The sequence below is a fragment of the Caenorhabditis remanei genome, chromosome I (genome assembly GCF_010183535.1).
Source record: "Caenorhabditis remanei strain PX506 chromosome I, whole genome shotgun sequence".
NCBI classification, from domain to species: Eukaryota; Metazoa; Nematoda; class Chromadorea; order Rhabditida; family Rhabditidae; genus Caenorhabditis; species Caenorhabditis remanei.
Genome location: NC_071328.1, coordinates 6,970,126 through 6,981,554, shown reverse-complemented (window position 1 = coordinate 6,981,554; position 11,429 = coordinate 6,970,126). Strand labels below are relative to the sequence as shown.

Below are 11,429 nucleotides of genomic sequence, written 5' to 3'. Positions count from 1 at the left end.
AAGGTATAATTTTCAGATCGATAATCAAAAATGTCCATCATCTCCAACAAAACGGAGGAACTCCACAACTCCGAATACAACCAAACCGGTTGTGATGAGTTCGGGAAACAAGAAGATGTTGGAATGAACATCATCCCAACTCCTGATTTCTGGTTGAAAAAAGAAATCAAGGAAGAGTTGGAAGAGGTTGATGAGACTCTTCCGCCACGCCGAAAGCGGGCAACTCACATCCTTCCACCTCATCTTCTGAAAGAGATCAAGCACGAAGTTGACGATGATCTATCAGAAATTGGTCAATGCGTGGCAGATTTGAGGCGTAACCCAGAGCTTGATCCAGAGTACGTTATGCTCAGAAGACAATCAGAAAAGTCTGCAGAGCGTTACTTGGCTGCCAAAGAGGTTTGGGACCGATTCGCAAGTTTTGAGGACGCAAAACCAGTGAAGAGAAGGAGATGTGCCGAGGTGGTGGCTCCAATTGAGTTGCCAAAGAAGAGAGCAAAGCCAGTGAAGAAGAATTGGAGAGACCTGGAAGAGGAGGAGTATCCCTCACAGATGGAGAAAGCAAGGAAAGGAGAGGTTCGCCAATCACGGAACAACGAGGATTCGGAAAAGGAGGTCGTCATCAAGAAGAAGGAAGCGACGAAGAAACAAGGACAACAAGCGAAGAACAGAGAATGTACATCAAAACTGACGCACATGAAAAAAGAAATCCAGACGGCGTCCTCTCACAACTCTGTGGCTCAAAAACCGAAGAAGGAGAAGAAGGAGGAAAGAAAGTACAACTGCCCAATCTGTTTGAAGGCAGCTCGATCTGGAACCTGCCTCTGCATTGGCTGCGGGGAGTGGATTCATTTAAAGTGCGCAGGGATCAAGATGTCACAATACGATTCGGAGTTCAGATGCAGAAAATGTTCCAACTAACTTCACCATCTTCATTCAATTGTAATTTTCTATACCGTTGTCTTAATTTTCCAGTTATCCAATTCCAGTTTTGAGAAATATTTCCTGTTGATAATTTGTAACCTTGTGATCTATATACGATTTTGATGGAAGTTAATAAACAAATATTTTTTTAAGTCGTGTTCTTAAAATATTCCGAGTGTTACAGAGGGGTTTCTACTTTTTGGAAGAATTTGGAAGAATCCTTAAAAATATCAACTTTGATTTGAAAAATTAAATTTTAATTCATTTTAGTGAATTTTTAGATTGTAAAACTCACTCTTTTTTCTGGTCGATTCCTTTCATCGCATTCTTTAACGTGACAATTACTCTTCTGACCACTCCGATCGCCGATTCTTCGTAAACCACAAAATCAACATTTTTCATCATCTCCACAGCCATTTCTACATAGTTCTTCAAAATATTTTCTTCTAATTTTGAATCTTCCACTCGATACCACATGAAGTCCCATAATGCTTTCAGATGTGAATGCTCCGCCCATTGGATTGAAGATGCCATCGAACATAACATAAGAAGATTCGATATCTCAATTTCCATTCCTTCGTCTTTTTGAATCCATTTGAACTTTAAAAGAGTCAAACAGTATGAAATCCATGGAACTGTGTTATAATCCATATGCGTACGGCGGCACGTTTTCAAATGCCGGACCCATAATTCGAATAAGGGATAACGGATTTTTAATTTCTTGTTCTGCCCTTCTTTTTTCTGAGTTTTTTCGTGTTCCGAAAGTTGGTCCCATTTTTCTTGATTTTCCTCGAATTCCTGAAACAAAGTATGATGTTTAAATAACATTCAAATTGCAAATATCCGTTTTCAGCACAATATTCAGACTTATCTGGATTTTCTTTAGAGTTTTTTGCTTTACAATCCTTGAAAACTTACTTTTCTGGCTAATTTGAAAATATGCTTCGTCAGCTCGAATAATCCTCCATATGCGTTAACATACTCCTTCTCGATAACATGATGATCAAATTTGTCGTAAAGAATGACCAATTCATTGATATTTTTCTGGAAAAAACTTAAATTATTTTAAAATTAACAAAAGATAATATTTCGAGAATAAAATTTGATTTTGAACACATGATTAATGTTCTGTCCGGGACAAACTCGTTTTTATCTTTAAAACTCACATCTTTCGCAGTTTTCGATTTTGAACCATCTCCTCTCAGTACATACTCGATCTGCCTCTTCAACTCATTCATTTTTGAGATATTCATCTCGCATCGCTGAAAATTGCAGAAAATTATAATTTTCTCTTTAAATGCGGGAAATTTCCGATTGATAAAAGTGTGCATTGTTATCAGTATAACCAGCTGGAGTGATGTAAACAAACGCAAATAAATAGTTAAAAGATTTTTTCGAGTTTCAGCAAAAGAGGTTAAAGAAAAATCTTCATTTCAGAATTTAATCATTTTTCAAAATTTTTCTTTTTTTCGGTAAATTTTACGATTTTGGTTTCTTTAAAGTTCTATTTATTCACGAGGCAAGCGAAAAACAACAAAAAGTTGAGAGAAAAAATGATTTGAAAAAAAGCAAAAGTTTATTGAAATGTTTTTAAATCAACTAATCTCCCGCGCGCCAATGCTTCGTCTAACTTCCTCATCTCTCTGCGTTTCCAGTCTCTAACGCGTGCAAACAGAGCGTCGCAGCGCCTCTTTTTTCAGAAAAAGTTTTTTGAGAAATAAAGATATTTCAGACAATAAAAACCATCAATTTACTTTCTCTTCCATAAATTTATATGTATTATACCAATGCCCTGCTGTTTTTGAACTTGTTCACAAAACACATGTTTTATCTTTCATGTTTTCCTAGACTTTCTTGCTTTTTTAACAATTAATTGTACAATTTGCATCATGAATTCTCTTCTCTTGTAGAATGGAAATTGGACCAGATGGAAAGCCGTGTCGAGCATGTGTCAGTGTTGAAGATATGATGAAGAAAGGCAAAGAGATGGCCGAAAAAATGAAGAAAAAAGGTGTGTTTCACTCTATTGAATCAGGTTTGGAAGAGAAATCCAATAATAAAATTCCAGAAGCAGAAGAGAAAAATCCGTCAGCACCAAGCACAAGCACAGGAGCAAAACTGCACGGATGTCCTGTTGATAAAGATGAATTAGGTGGGAGAAAAGAAAAATAAATAAATGAAAATTCCGAGATGTTCAGGCCGATCCACATGGAATTTATTACATACCATGTCGGTCTATTATCCAGAAAAACCAACAGAAGAAGATAAGAGTCGAGCGAAATCTTTCATGACAATTTTGGGACAGGTATGATTATTTTTCCGTATATCCGCCATCATTTGCAAATTTTCAGACATATCCTTGTGATTTCTGTGCGAAAGATTTGAGGAAAGACTTGAAGGAATCACCTCCGAAAGTCGAAAGTCGTCAAGATTTCGCTCTTTGGATGTGCCAATTACATAACAAAGTCAATGAAAAAACGGGAAAAGCAAAATTTGACTGTAAAGATGTAATGGAACGGTGGCGAGATGGATGGAAAGATGGATCTTGTGATTACTAGGAGAAGTATACTTGTTTTTAGTTGTTTTTAACTTTTTGCTATTAAAAATAAAATTAAAATTTCATACATAAGGTAATAGAAAATAGCACATGTATAAAGTCAAAAACAGTTAAAGCTGCACCCTGGAAACATGATGACCTATATACATAAAATGAAATGACCGGGAGTTTAGTAAACATATTTGGACAATGAAGACTGAAAATGGTTTAGAAATCTGTCGCTTGAACAATTTGATTGGGATATAGTGAGAGTTGAATTGTCTTTGGCGCACAATATTCTTCCACCGACGGTGCTCTTGTCTGATTCTTTTGCCCCTTCAGAAGTTGATAGCTGTCGATTACAACGTACATGCACCATGTCTGAAAAAAAGAAAAAGAATTAGTGACTGAAAATTCAATTTTTGAAGGCTAACGAAGACTTCCAAGCTCTGCAGCTTCAAAATATCAGTTGTAGTTTCGAAAGCTTCGACGCGTAAAAATTTAGAAAATGTTTGATATTATATCGAACTCACATTCAAAATAGCAATCAGAATATAGATAAAAGCGAAAATGATGAGTAGGCCAACAAGGAATCCGGAAACCACGTTAGTCGAAATCATCGGAGCAGGCAGGAGCGTCTGTAAAATGAGATTGATTTGTTTGAGAGAAACTGAATTCACACGATTCTTCGCTGAATAACGTACCATGGAATCGGCAGCAATTTGTGGATTCGTGATGACAACCAATAACTGGAACGTGGCTCCATGGAAGAGTGCGTATAGCGTGGCGAAAGTGAGTCCAAGAAAGCAGAGAATGAGTAGAATTTGCATGACGATGTGAGGAATCAGAAAATTACCAATTTGAAAGAAAATAGCAACGAAGAGGAGGCCGATAACAAGAAGGAATAGAATGGCAGCAATTATGAATATCATTGCGTGCTCCGAGTTCATCCAACTTCCATTGAAGATCTGAAAATAACATGATTCGATGTGTATGAAAAAGCAAGGTTTTGGAATTATGAGAATCACAATTGTAAAATTTCAAATTTACCTGATAAGCCAAAATAGAGAGCTCAACTATAGCGATTGCAATCGACAAATGGTTGACATGGATGAAGCATCGTTTCGTGTTGTACAGTTGTTCATCAGGCTAAAAAATTAAAGTTCGAGAATAACTTGAAACTCCTGTTCCACTAATCAAATTAGTTTTAAATCCTTCAACTCGAAATTCCATTTTATGAAATTGTTGGTGTTTTTTAATATTGTTTTCACTAGCGCATTTTTACTTACAGATTCATCAGGTTTTCTGATTGAGCTAACCGACGTGAACACTTTCGATTGTAATTTTTTGAACGAATCCATTGTGAATACTCCTTCTTTAATACAAAAAGATCAATAAATCAAAAACAAATGAGGAAATGAATTAGAATAGGGAGGGTTGAAAGGTGAAATCGAATAGAATTGAATAGAAGAGACTCAGAAGAAAATGATGATGACGAGAAGAAGAATGGGTTGAAGGACGGTTGCGCAGAACTAGAGACAGCGTATAGAAGTTAGAGACAAGAGACAATTTTCTCTTCGCACCTACATACTATTGGTACCGGAAGATAGGAACAAATTATAGAGAACTGGAAAACTTGAATCTTTGCTGAAATTCGACAGAAATCTTAAAAACTCACCTGAAAATCGGAAAAAAATTGAAGGAAATCAAACATCTGCGGATAGGAGATGGTAAATTTAAAGGAGCAAGCTGGCATTTAAGGGAGTGGGTCTCGAACAGTTTTTAGATTTCATTCCGTAATTGAGTTTATTTCACTTCCAAGAGTATTCGTTTTGTTTTTTAAAAGTTTTTCAAGGCATTGAAAAAAATAAATGGTTTATGAGAGTTTAAAAAAGTCGCCAAAAAGTGCTGAAGCGTCTTCTAAGTTTTCAAATACGACAGCGTAAGATTGAAAAAGTTGTAATGTTTCTCTAAAATGCATTACAAAACTAAATGAAAACAAATGATGTTGAGCGAATAAACATCATGCCAACATTTTGAAGGTCAAGTTCTAGTTAATTTGAAATTAGAGTTTTCCTTACAAATGCTTAAAGAATTATTTTTGATAGGAAATCAGTGGGGCTGAAAGAATGAATCATGCTGGAATCTTCGGGTTAAAATAGTTCAATAAAGTCAGACCGGAAACGAAACGAAATATATTGGATATTGAAGTGAAAAGCCGAGACAAAACAAATGAAAACGAACGAGATAACAAATCGATGATGACACATTCACAGGGCGGATCTGTAGGAGGATTGCAAAGTAGACGGAAAAGTAGAAGAAGGGAAAGAAAGAAAAACGAGGACGAGGGACAGGAAGAGAGGAATGGATGAATTATCTGGATCGGCGGAAAGAAAAGATGCATAAGAAGAGAGGGATAGGCAGTAAACCGTTCACTTGGCGCTTTTTACTCGAATGCTTTTGTGAGAAGGAGAAGGTTCGAAAGTCTGGTGACCTAGCATGAGAATGAGTAATTCATGTTCATGTGTTTATTGCGAAGAACGTTTGAGTGACCAGCTATTTCGAATACATAATAGAAAGAGGGGTCTAGGAAAGGTTTTTCTGAATTTAAGGATTTCAGAGTTTCATGAGGTATAAGGTCAGCTTTGGGGTTTTAGTTCTTCGAAAATGAAGAGAATGATTTTATTCTGAAAATTCGTAAACCTGTGAGTAGTTTGATCTTGTTGAGTTGAATTTGGAAAACGAGTCATTTGAAGGTTAAATTTTTCAAATAATTGTGATGCCGAATAAAAAATGTTCGATAGAAAAGACAAGGGGGTGAAATTACTAGCACTGATTCTATCAGAACATCAGTCGCTAAAAAGAAGAACGATTAGGAACACAGGCACAAAAGTGAACCAATGTAAATAGAAAATACCGAACAACCATTTTTCTGATAAGAATATTTGTTTACTAGAATACACTTTTACATTGATTAAATGAGCCAAATATTCACTGAAACTTCTAATACTCTTCTGAGTTTTCTGGCCATAGAATTCTCTTACCGTAACCTGACATTTATTTCACAAGAGATTCGAAAAGGACTAACTTTTGAGCAGGAGGCGAGTAGCGGCACTCTTTGAACCAGTGATTGATCTGACATCTCCAATGGTTCGAGGATATTGACAGTTTCTGGGAAAGGAGAGATGAACCTGAATTTCGGAAGATATGAATAAAGGAGAGGCGACAATTGTAGAATAGAAGGAAGATGGCGACCCAAAGATAACGGAGAGAATGGGCGGCACGAGGCAAAAAGTGGAATAGGATATATTCAGAAGATGGATAAAGGATTATCCTGTGAAGAGGAGGCACTGTTATCAGCTGATGATATAGTCTGATGGATTGAACACGAAATATTATGGATTTTGGAGAGATAGAGAGAAGAGAAAAAAGGAAAATGCATTATCGATAATGGTGTTAAAAGAGAGACCGTTCTAAAGAACATTCTCAGTCCAAAGTAAAAGAATAAAGTGAGTCATAACTGCTCATGGTACACAAAATATTTTATTGAGTGGAGAACACTGGTGTAATAAATCTATCGTAATAATTGTTGGAAAGGGCATGTTTAATTGAAAAGCATGTGAAAGCTGTGAGAACAGTTTTTGATGGTGGGGCCGAAGACAGTCCTATTCAAAAAAATAAACTTCCAGCTTTGAAATCCGAATAATATTATGGAAACTTTGGATAAGAGGTTTTCAGGACAGAAAGTATTATCGAGAAACGAATCTTAAATGTAAAAAAAACCCAATGGCCAATGAGATTAATCGTACTACCACCGATTTCATAAACAGATCAGAAATGTTAAAAAACGGTGAATACTAGGAAGAAGGTATCAAAGTATTTGAAAACATGAGACGTTTTTTGGTGATTCCTCACTCTCAAATACCGACTAACCGGTTGAAACCAATAAATTAGGAAACAATGAGGATTCTCAAATTTCAGTTGACGTCTTTTTCTTCTTCTTCTTTTTTCTTGAAAACGGTCATTGACACTCTTAATTAGTTTGATAGTTGGAAAAGGGAGTGGAAAAGAAAAGGTTTTGAGGGTTTCTGGACAAGAAGAGAGTGTACTAATCGAAGAATAACCAATACCGAATTAGCCGATAGTTGATATGGGAGACTAAGAAAGAAGGTCGATTAGGAAAAAAGAAAAAGAACGATGTCGTTTCGTTTTGAAAAGATGAAGAAAAATGAAGAAGAAGAAGCGATTCGGAGAAGAAGAAGAGGAAGACCGAGAACGCGCGAATGATGATGATTGATAAAAAATGAATGATTTGAAGATGGAATAGAGATAAAGAGAACTAGAGGGTTAGAAAAGTATTCTTTTTGCAAAAAAGATGAAAGTGATCGCCGATTTACTATGAGAAGTGAAAGAAGAGGGCAATGCGGTGCAAGCATTATGAGTCATTGATTCTTTTGTTGGTTGGAAGAAGAAAAAATACTACGGATGGTTGACGATCTGCACTTATCAAAATGGGTGTTCATTTTATGAGAAATAGATGGGATGTGATGGTTATGAAATTGGTTTTTGAAGTGATTTGAGTGATTTGGGAGTAATTTTGGAGAGTGTGGGATCAACTTACAGAGGAAATGCTTCCGGATAAGAATGCAATAAAGATCCCATTGAAACCAAGTCTAATTTCCGGAGAAATAGAGTGACCTCTATTTACAAAAGCATCAGATCTTCTTTGAACTGATTATTGAAAAGGTTTTGCTCTAAAATGTGCAATTCGGTGAGATCAAAGCGCAGTTTACACTCACAGTTGGCATCACAACTATTTCGATTCCACCGTACATCTGACCTTTTTCATTCAAATTAACAGCCAAACGGATTTCTATTTGGTTAGGTTCTGTTCCGAAGCATTCACAGCCTTCAACCAATTGACATTAGCAGTGAAAGTCGTAATAGATACGAATTGGCTACGTTTTCAGTATTTTCCATTCGCGTGAATTCCAGATAATTTGAAAGGTTCGGTGTAAGAGGAAACATAACTTGATTTGAGCAGGGTATTTGGTACTTTCGCTCCACGTTGCTCAATAAGCCAACTTTTAAAATCTCTTTATCCTTCATGAAGTCAAAAACCAACAGTTTATTCCAAACAGTTTATTTATACCCGTTCTGAATACAGACACGATAGATCAAAACCTAGTTCACATTTGTGCTCTACTAATATTCAAAGCTCTCAATTTATCCCATAATTCTGCTCTCCTATCCTGATAATCTTCCACCATTTCTGAGTCTTCTATGTCAATTTTGAAGTGACGGAACGGAGTGAACGAATCGTGTTTCTCCCATTCACCGGGTTCTTCATTTGTCGTTTGTCCATTTGGATTCCTGAAAAAAGAATTCTGTGTGTGTTTTCCCATATCCGGATGTCTCAACTTACCCATATTTAGCAAAGTTTGTGAAATACGTAGTCATTGTTTCAAGCATTTTCTTATCATTCTCATTTGGTTTAAACTTGGAAATTATCCCTTTTCCAAGAATATAACGCATCTCTGTGCAGTGCGTGGATCCTGAAAGTTACACGTTTTAAAAGAAGTTCTATTATTGCATTGAGTTCGAAGACACTCACCTAAAAACGGTAGAAGCCACCGGAAAACTCCAAATCCTCCGGGGTTGTGATACTCGAATTGATAAAAGTAGACATCATGACCGAATTCTGACATCATGTTGGCTAAACGATACGTGCCGTAGTTGATTGAGTAGTCCCCGATGAACTGAAAATGTCCGGTTATAGAACAAATTCTGTTTCTGAGATCGAAAATACTTTCACAATCTGATGCACATTCTTCTCCTGATCTTTCGGATGAACTCCTTTGAAATAGAAGTCGTACGTCATCTGAAGCACTTGATCCGCATGCTCTCCGTAGTCACATTCTTTGAAAATTCGACTCATGAACTTTTTAATTCCTTCCGGATTTCTAGACAAGGCTCCGAGGGCAACTGAAATTGAGGAACATTACTTTCTGTTAAATTCCTGAAACTCACTGAAAAACAGTCCCTCATACTTCGTTGTGCCCGTCATCAATTGCATTTTTGGGACTTCTTTTCTCAACTGTGACAGTGGTTTTGGAAAGAAGTCACCATCGAAATTGGGTACAAAATAGAGACTTCCAGCTTGTGAAGTTCTAAATCCACGTTTTGGATTGATACCCATTTCTATTTTATAAAGAGGTTGTTCATCGATGAAACGGAGTAAATCCTCACTGTCGTCATCTGGAAAACGAAGCATTTTCTGTGATTCCGGAAGTCATAATAGTGTAACTTTGGAAAAACGTTCACCAAATCCCTTATTACTTTTCTGTCTGTGTGTCTGTTTGTCCTTACCATCTCCATCCCAACCGAGAAATCTTGCAAACTCTTTGGATAGTGTAGCTTGTTGTTCACTTGTCCTCACTGCAAAATCACATTCTCCATTTCCAGCCATCGGAATTGCTCTATGGAATAACTTCCTCGAATGCGGAGATAAACATAATAAATCAACAGATGCTCCACCAGCACTCTGTCCGAATATTGTCACATTATTTGGGTCTCCTCGGAAACTTGAGATATGATTTCGAACCCATTGAAGTGCCGCAGTCTGATCCCATAATCCTAGGTTTCCAGGACAAACTTCATCTCCAGTTGTGAAGAATCCAAGAACTCCAAGACGGTAATTGATTGTTACAACAACTACATCTTTGGTACACAGATTTCTGGCAATTGTGGCACATCCGTAGTTACTCGAAGAGTGAACTGAGAATCCACCACCATGGATGAATACCATCACGGGAAATCCATTTGGCTGAATCAAAAAAATTATATCATGTTCTTTGGATAAAGAAGAGACTAACCCACTCATCAGACTCCCATTTTGGAGTGAAAACATTGAGACTCAGACAGTGTTCCTCGCTCTTACCAACTGTATTCACAAACTGAAAATCACCAAAAACTAATACAAACTGAACATTTGTATCCCTCCTTACCTGCCCGAGAAGCTCATCGTTCTGTGGACATCTCGGTCCAAACTTTATACATTCCAATGGCTCCTCCCATACTCTGTGAGCGACAGGTTTCTTGAATCTCAGTGGACCAACTGGTGGTTCTGCGTATGGAATTCCGAGATATCCTTCTACAACCGAACCATCCTCCTAAAAGTACATATAACCAAATTCAAAACGACACTTTGGTTATAGTTTGGAATCATTAGACATCCAAAAAATCTTTCGAGACTTTCAAAAATTCTGCCTACCTGATCATATCCAACACCTTTGACCGGACCACACGTGGCATGATGGACGGGAAGCAGACGGTGATGTTTTGATGTGAAGCTTCCCATTAGGATTAGACTGAAATATGAAATATTGAAGTGATTTCTCGGAAATCACTAAGAATAGTATGCACATTATTTGGGCTCAAAAACTATACAAGAATCTGAAAAACAAGCACTTTGTCTGAAAAACGTGGCATTTCCAATCTTGCGAGAGGATGGGTGCGAAAAATAGAGATGTACAGAAATAGAGGACTAGAGGGGTCTAATCTTCATCTCTTTCTTTTCCATCTTTCCAATGGCAAACAGGTCTTTGTCCATGTTGTTGTAGCCTACGTAATGGATGACACGATGATGACGAAACGAAACACCCCGATACCAGGAGAACTGATACCCTCTGGAGAAGAATGAAAAAGTAGAAGTGGAGAGATGGAATGCTGGTAAACAGGCGGGAACAAAATGAACATGTGTATTAATGTTATGTGATTGAGTGTTTTCAGAAGTTCAACTGTTTTTCAGATTTTCAACAATACATATAGTTTTGTAGTTGAAAAGAATGGAAAACTCAATATTGAATATTAAGTTGATGTTCTGCATTGAAGAGAATCAATGCAAAAAGATTCCTCTCACAAGTTCGTGAAAACGGATCACCAGATAAACCGCATGTCAAAACTGTAA

The 11,429-nt window shown here is 37.0% G+C and overlaps 5 protein-coding genes across 5 annotated transcripts; 2 read left to right on the top strand and 3 right to left on the bottom strand.

Moving 5' to 3' along the window:
* Nucleotides 1–30: 30 nt before the first annotated feature.
* GCK72_001335 (uncharacterized protein) lies at nt 31–921 on the top strand (the record flags this gene model as incomplete). Its single annotated transcript, XM_003111136.2, has 1 exon — nt 31–921. One exon carries the CDS (start codon nt 31–33, stop codon nt 919–921), a length of 891 nt encoding a protein of 296 aa, XP_003111184.2.
* Nucleotides 922–1,215: 294 nt separating this feature from the next.
* Nucleotides 1,216–2,177, bottom strand: GCK72_001334 (uncharacterized protein; the record flags this gene model as incomplete). The annotated part of the gene is made up of 3 exons (XM_003111418.2): nt 1,216–1,722; nt 1,843–1,968; nt 2,091–2,177. The coding sequence occupies 3 exons, from the start codon at nt 2,175–2,177 to the stop codon at nt 1,216–1,218; spliced, it is 720 nt and encodes a 239-aa protein (XP_003111466.2).
* Nucleotides 2,178–2,835: 658 nt separating this feature from the next.
* Nucleotides 2,836–3,482, top strand: GCK72_001333 (uncharacterized protein; the record flags this gene model as incomplete). Its single annotated transcript, XM_003111215.2, has 4 exons — nt 2,836–2,935; nt 2,993–3,076; nt 3,123–3,229; nt 3,276–3,482. 4 exons carry the CDS (start codon nt 2,836–2,838, stop codon nt 3,480–3,482), a joined length of 498 nt encoding a protein of 165 aa, XP_003111263.1.
* Nucleotides 3,483–3,688: 206 nt separating this feature from the next.
* Nucleotides 3,689–4,821, bottom strand: GCK72_001332 (uncharacterized protein; the record flags this gene model as incomplete). The annotated part of the gene is made up of 5 exons (XM_053722921.1): nt 3,689–3,841; nt 3,994–4,098; nt 4,165–4,428; nt 4,511–4,609; nt 4,750–4,821. The coding sequence occupies 5 exons, from the start codon at nt 4,819–4,821 to the stop codon at nt 3,689–3,691; spliced, it is 693 nt and encodes a 230-aa protein (XP_053591566.1).
* A 3,828-nt stretch (nt 4,822–8,649) lies between these two features.
* Nucleotides 8,650–10,820, bottom strand: GCK72_001331 (uncharacterized protein; the record flags this gene model as incomplete). Its single annotated transcript, XM_003111196.2, has 9 exons — nt 8,650–8,833; nt 8,886–9,015; nt 9,075–9,219; nt 9,270–9,445; nt 9,491–9,718; nt 9,830–10,286; nt 10,336–10,416; nt 10,468–10,632; nt 10,734–10,820. The coding sequence occupies 9 exons, from the start codon at nt 10,818–10,820 to the stop codon at nt 8,650–8,652; spliced, it is 1,653 nt and encodes a 550-aa protein (XP_003111244.2).
* Between the last annotated feature and the right edge of the window lie 609 nt (nt 10,821–11,429).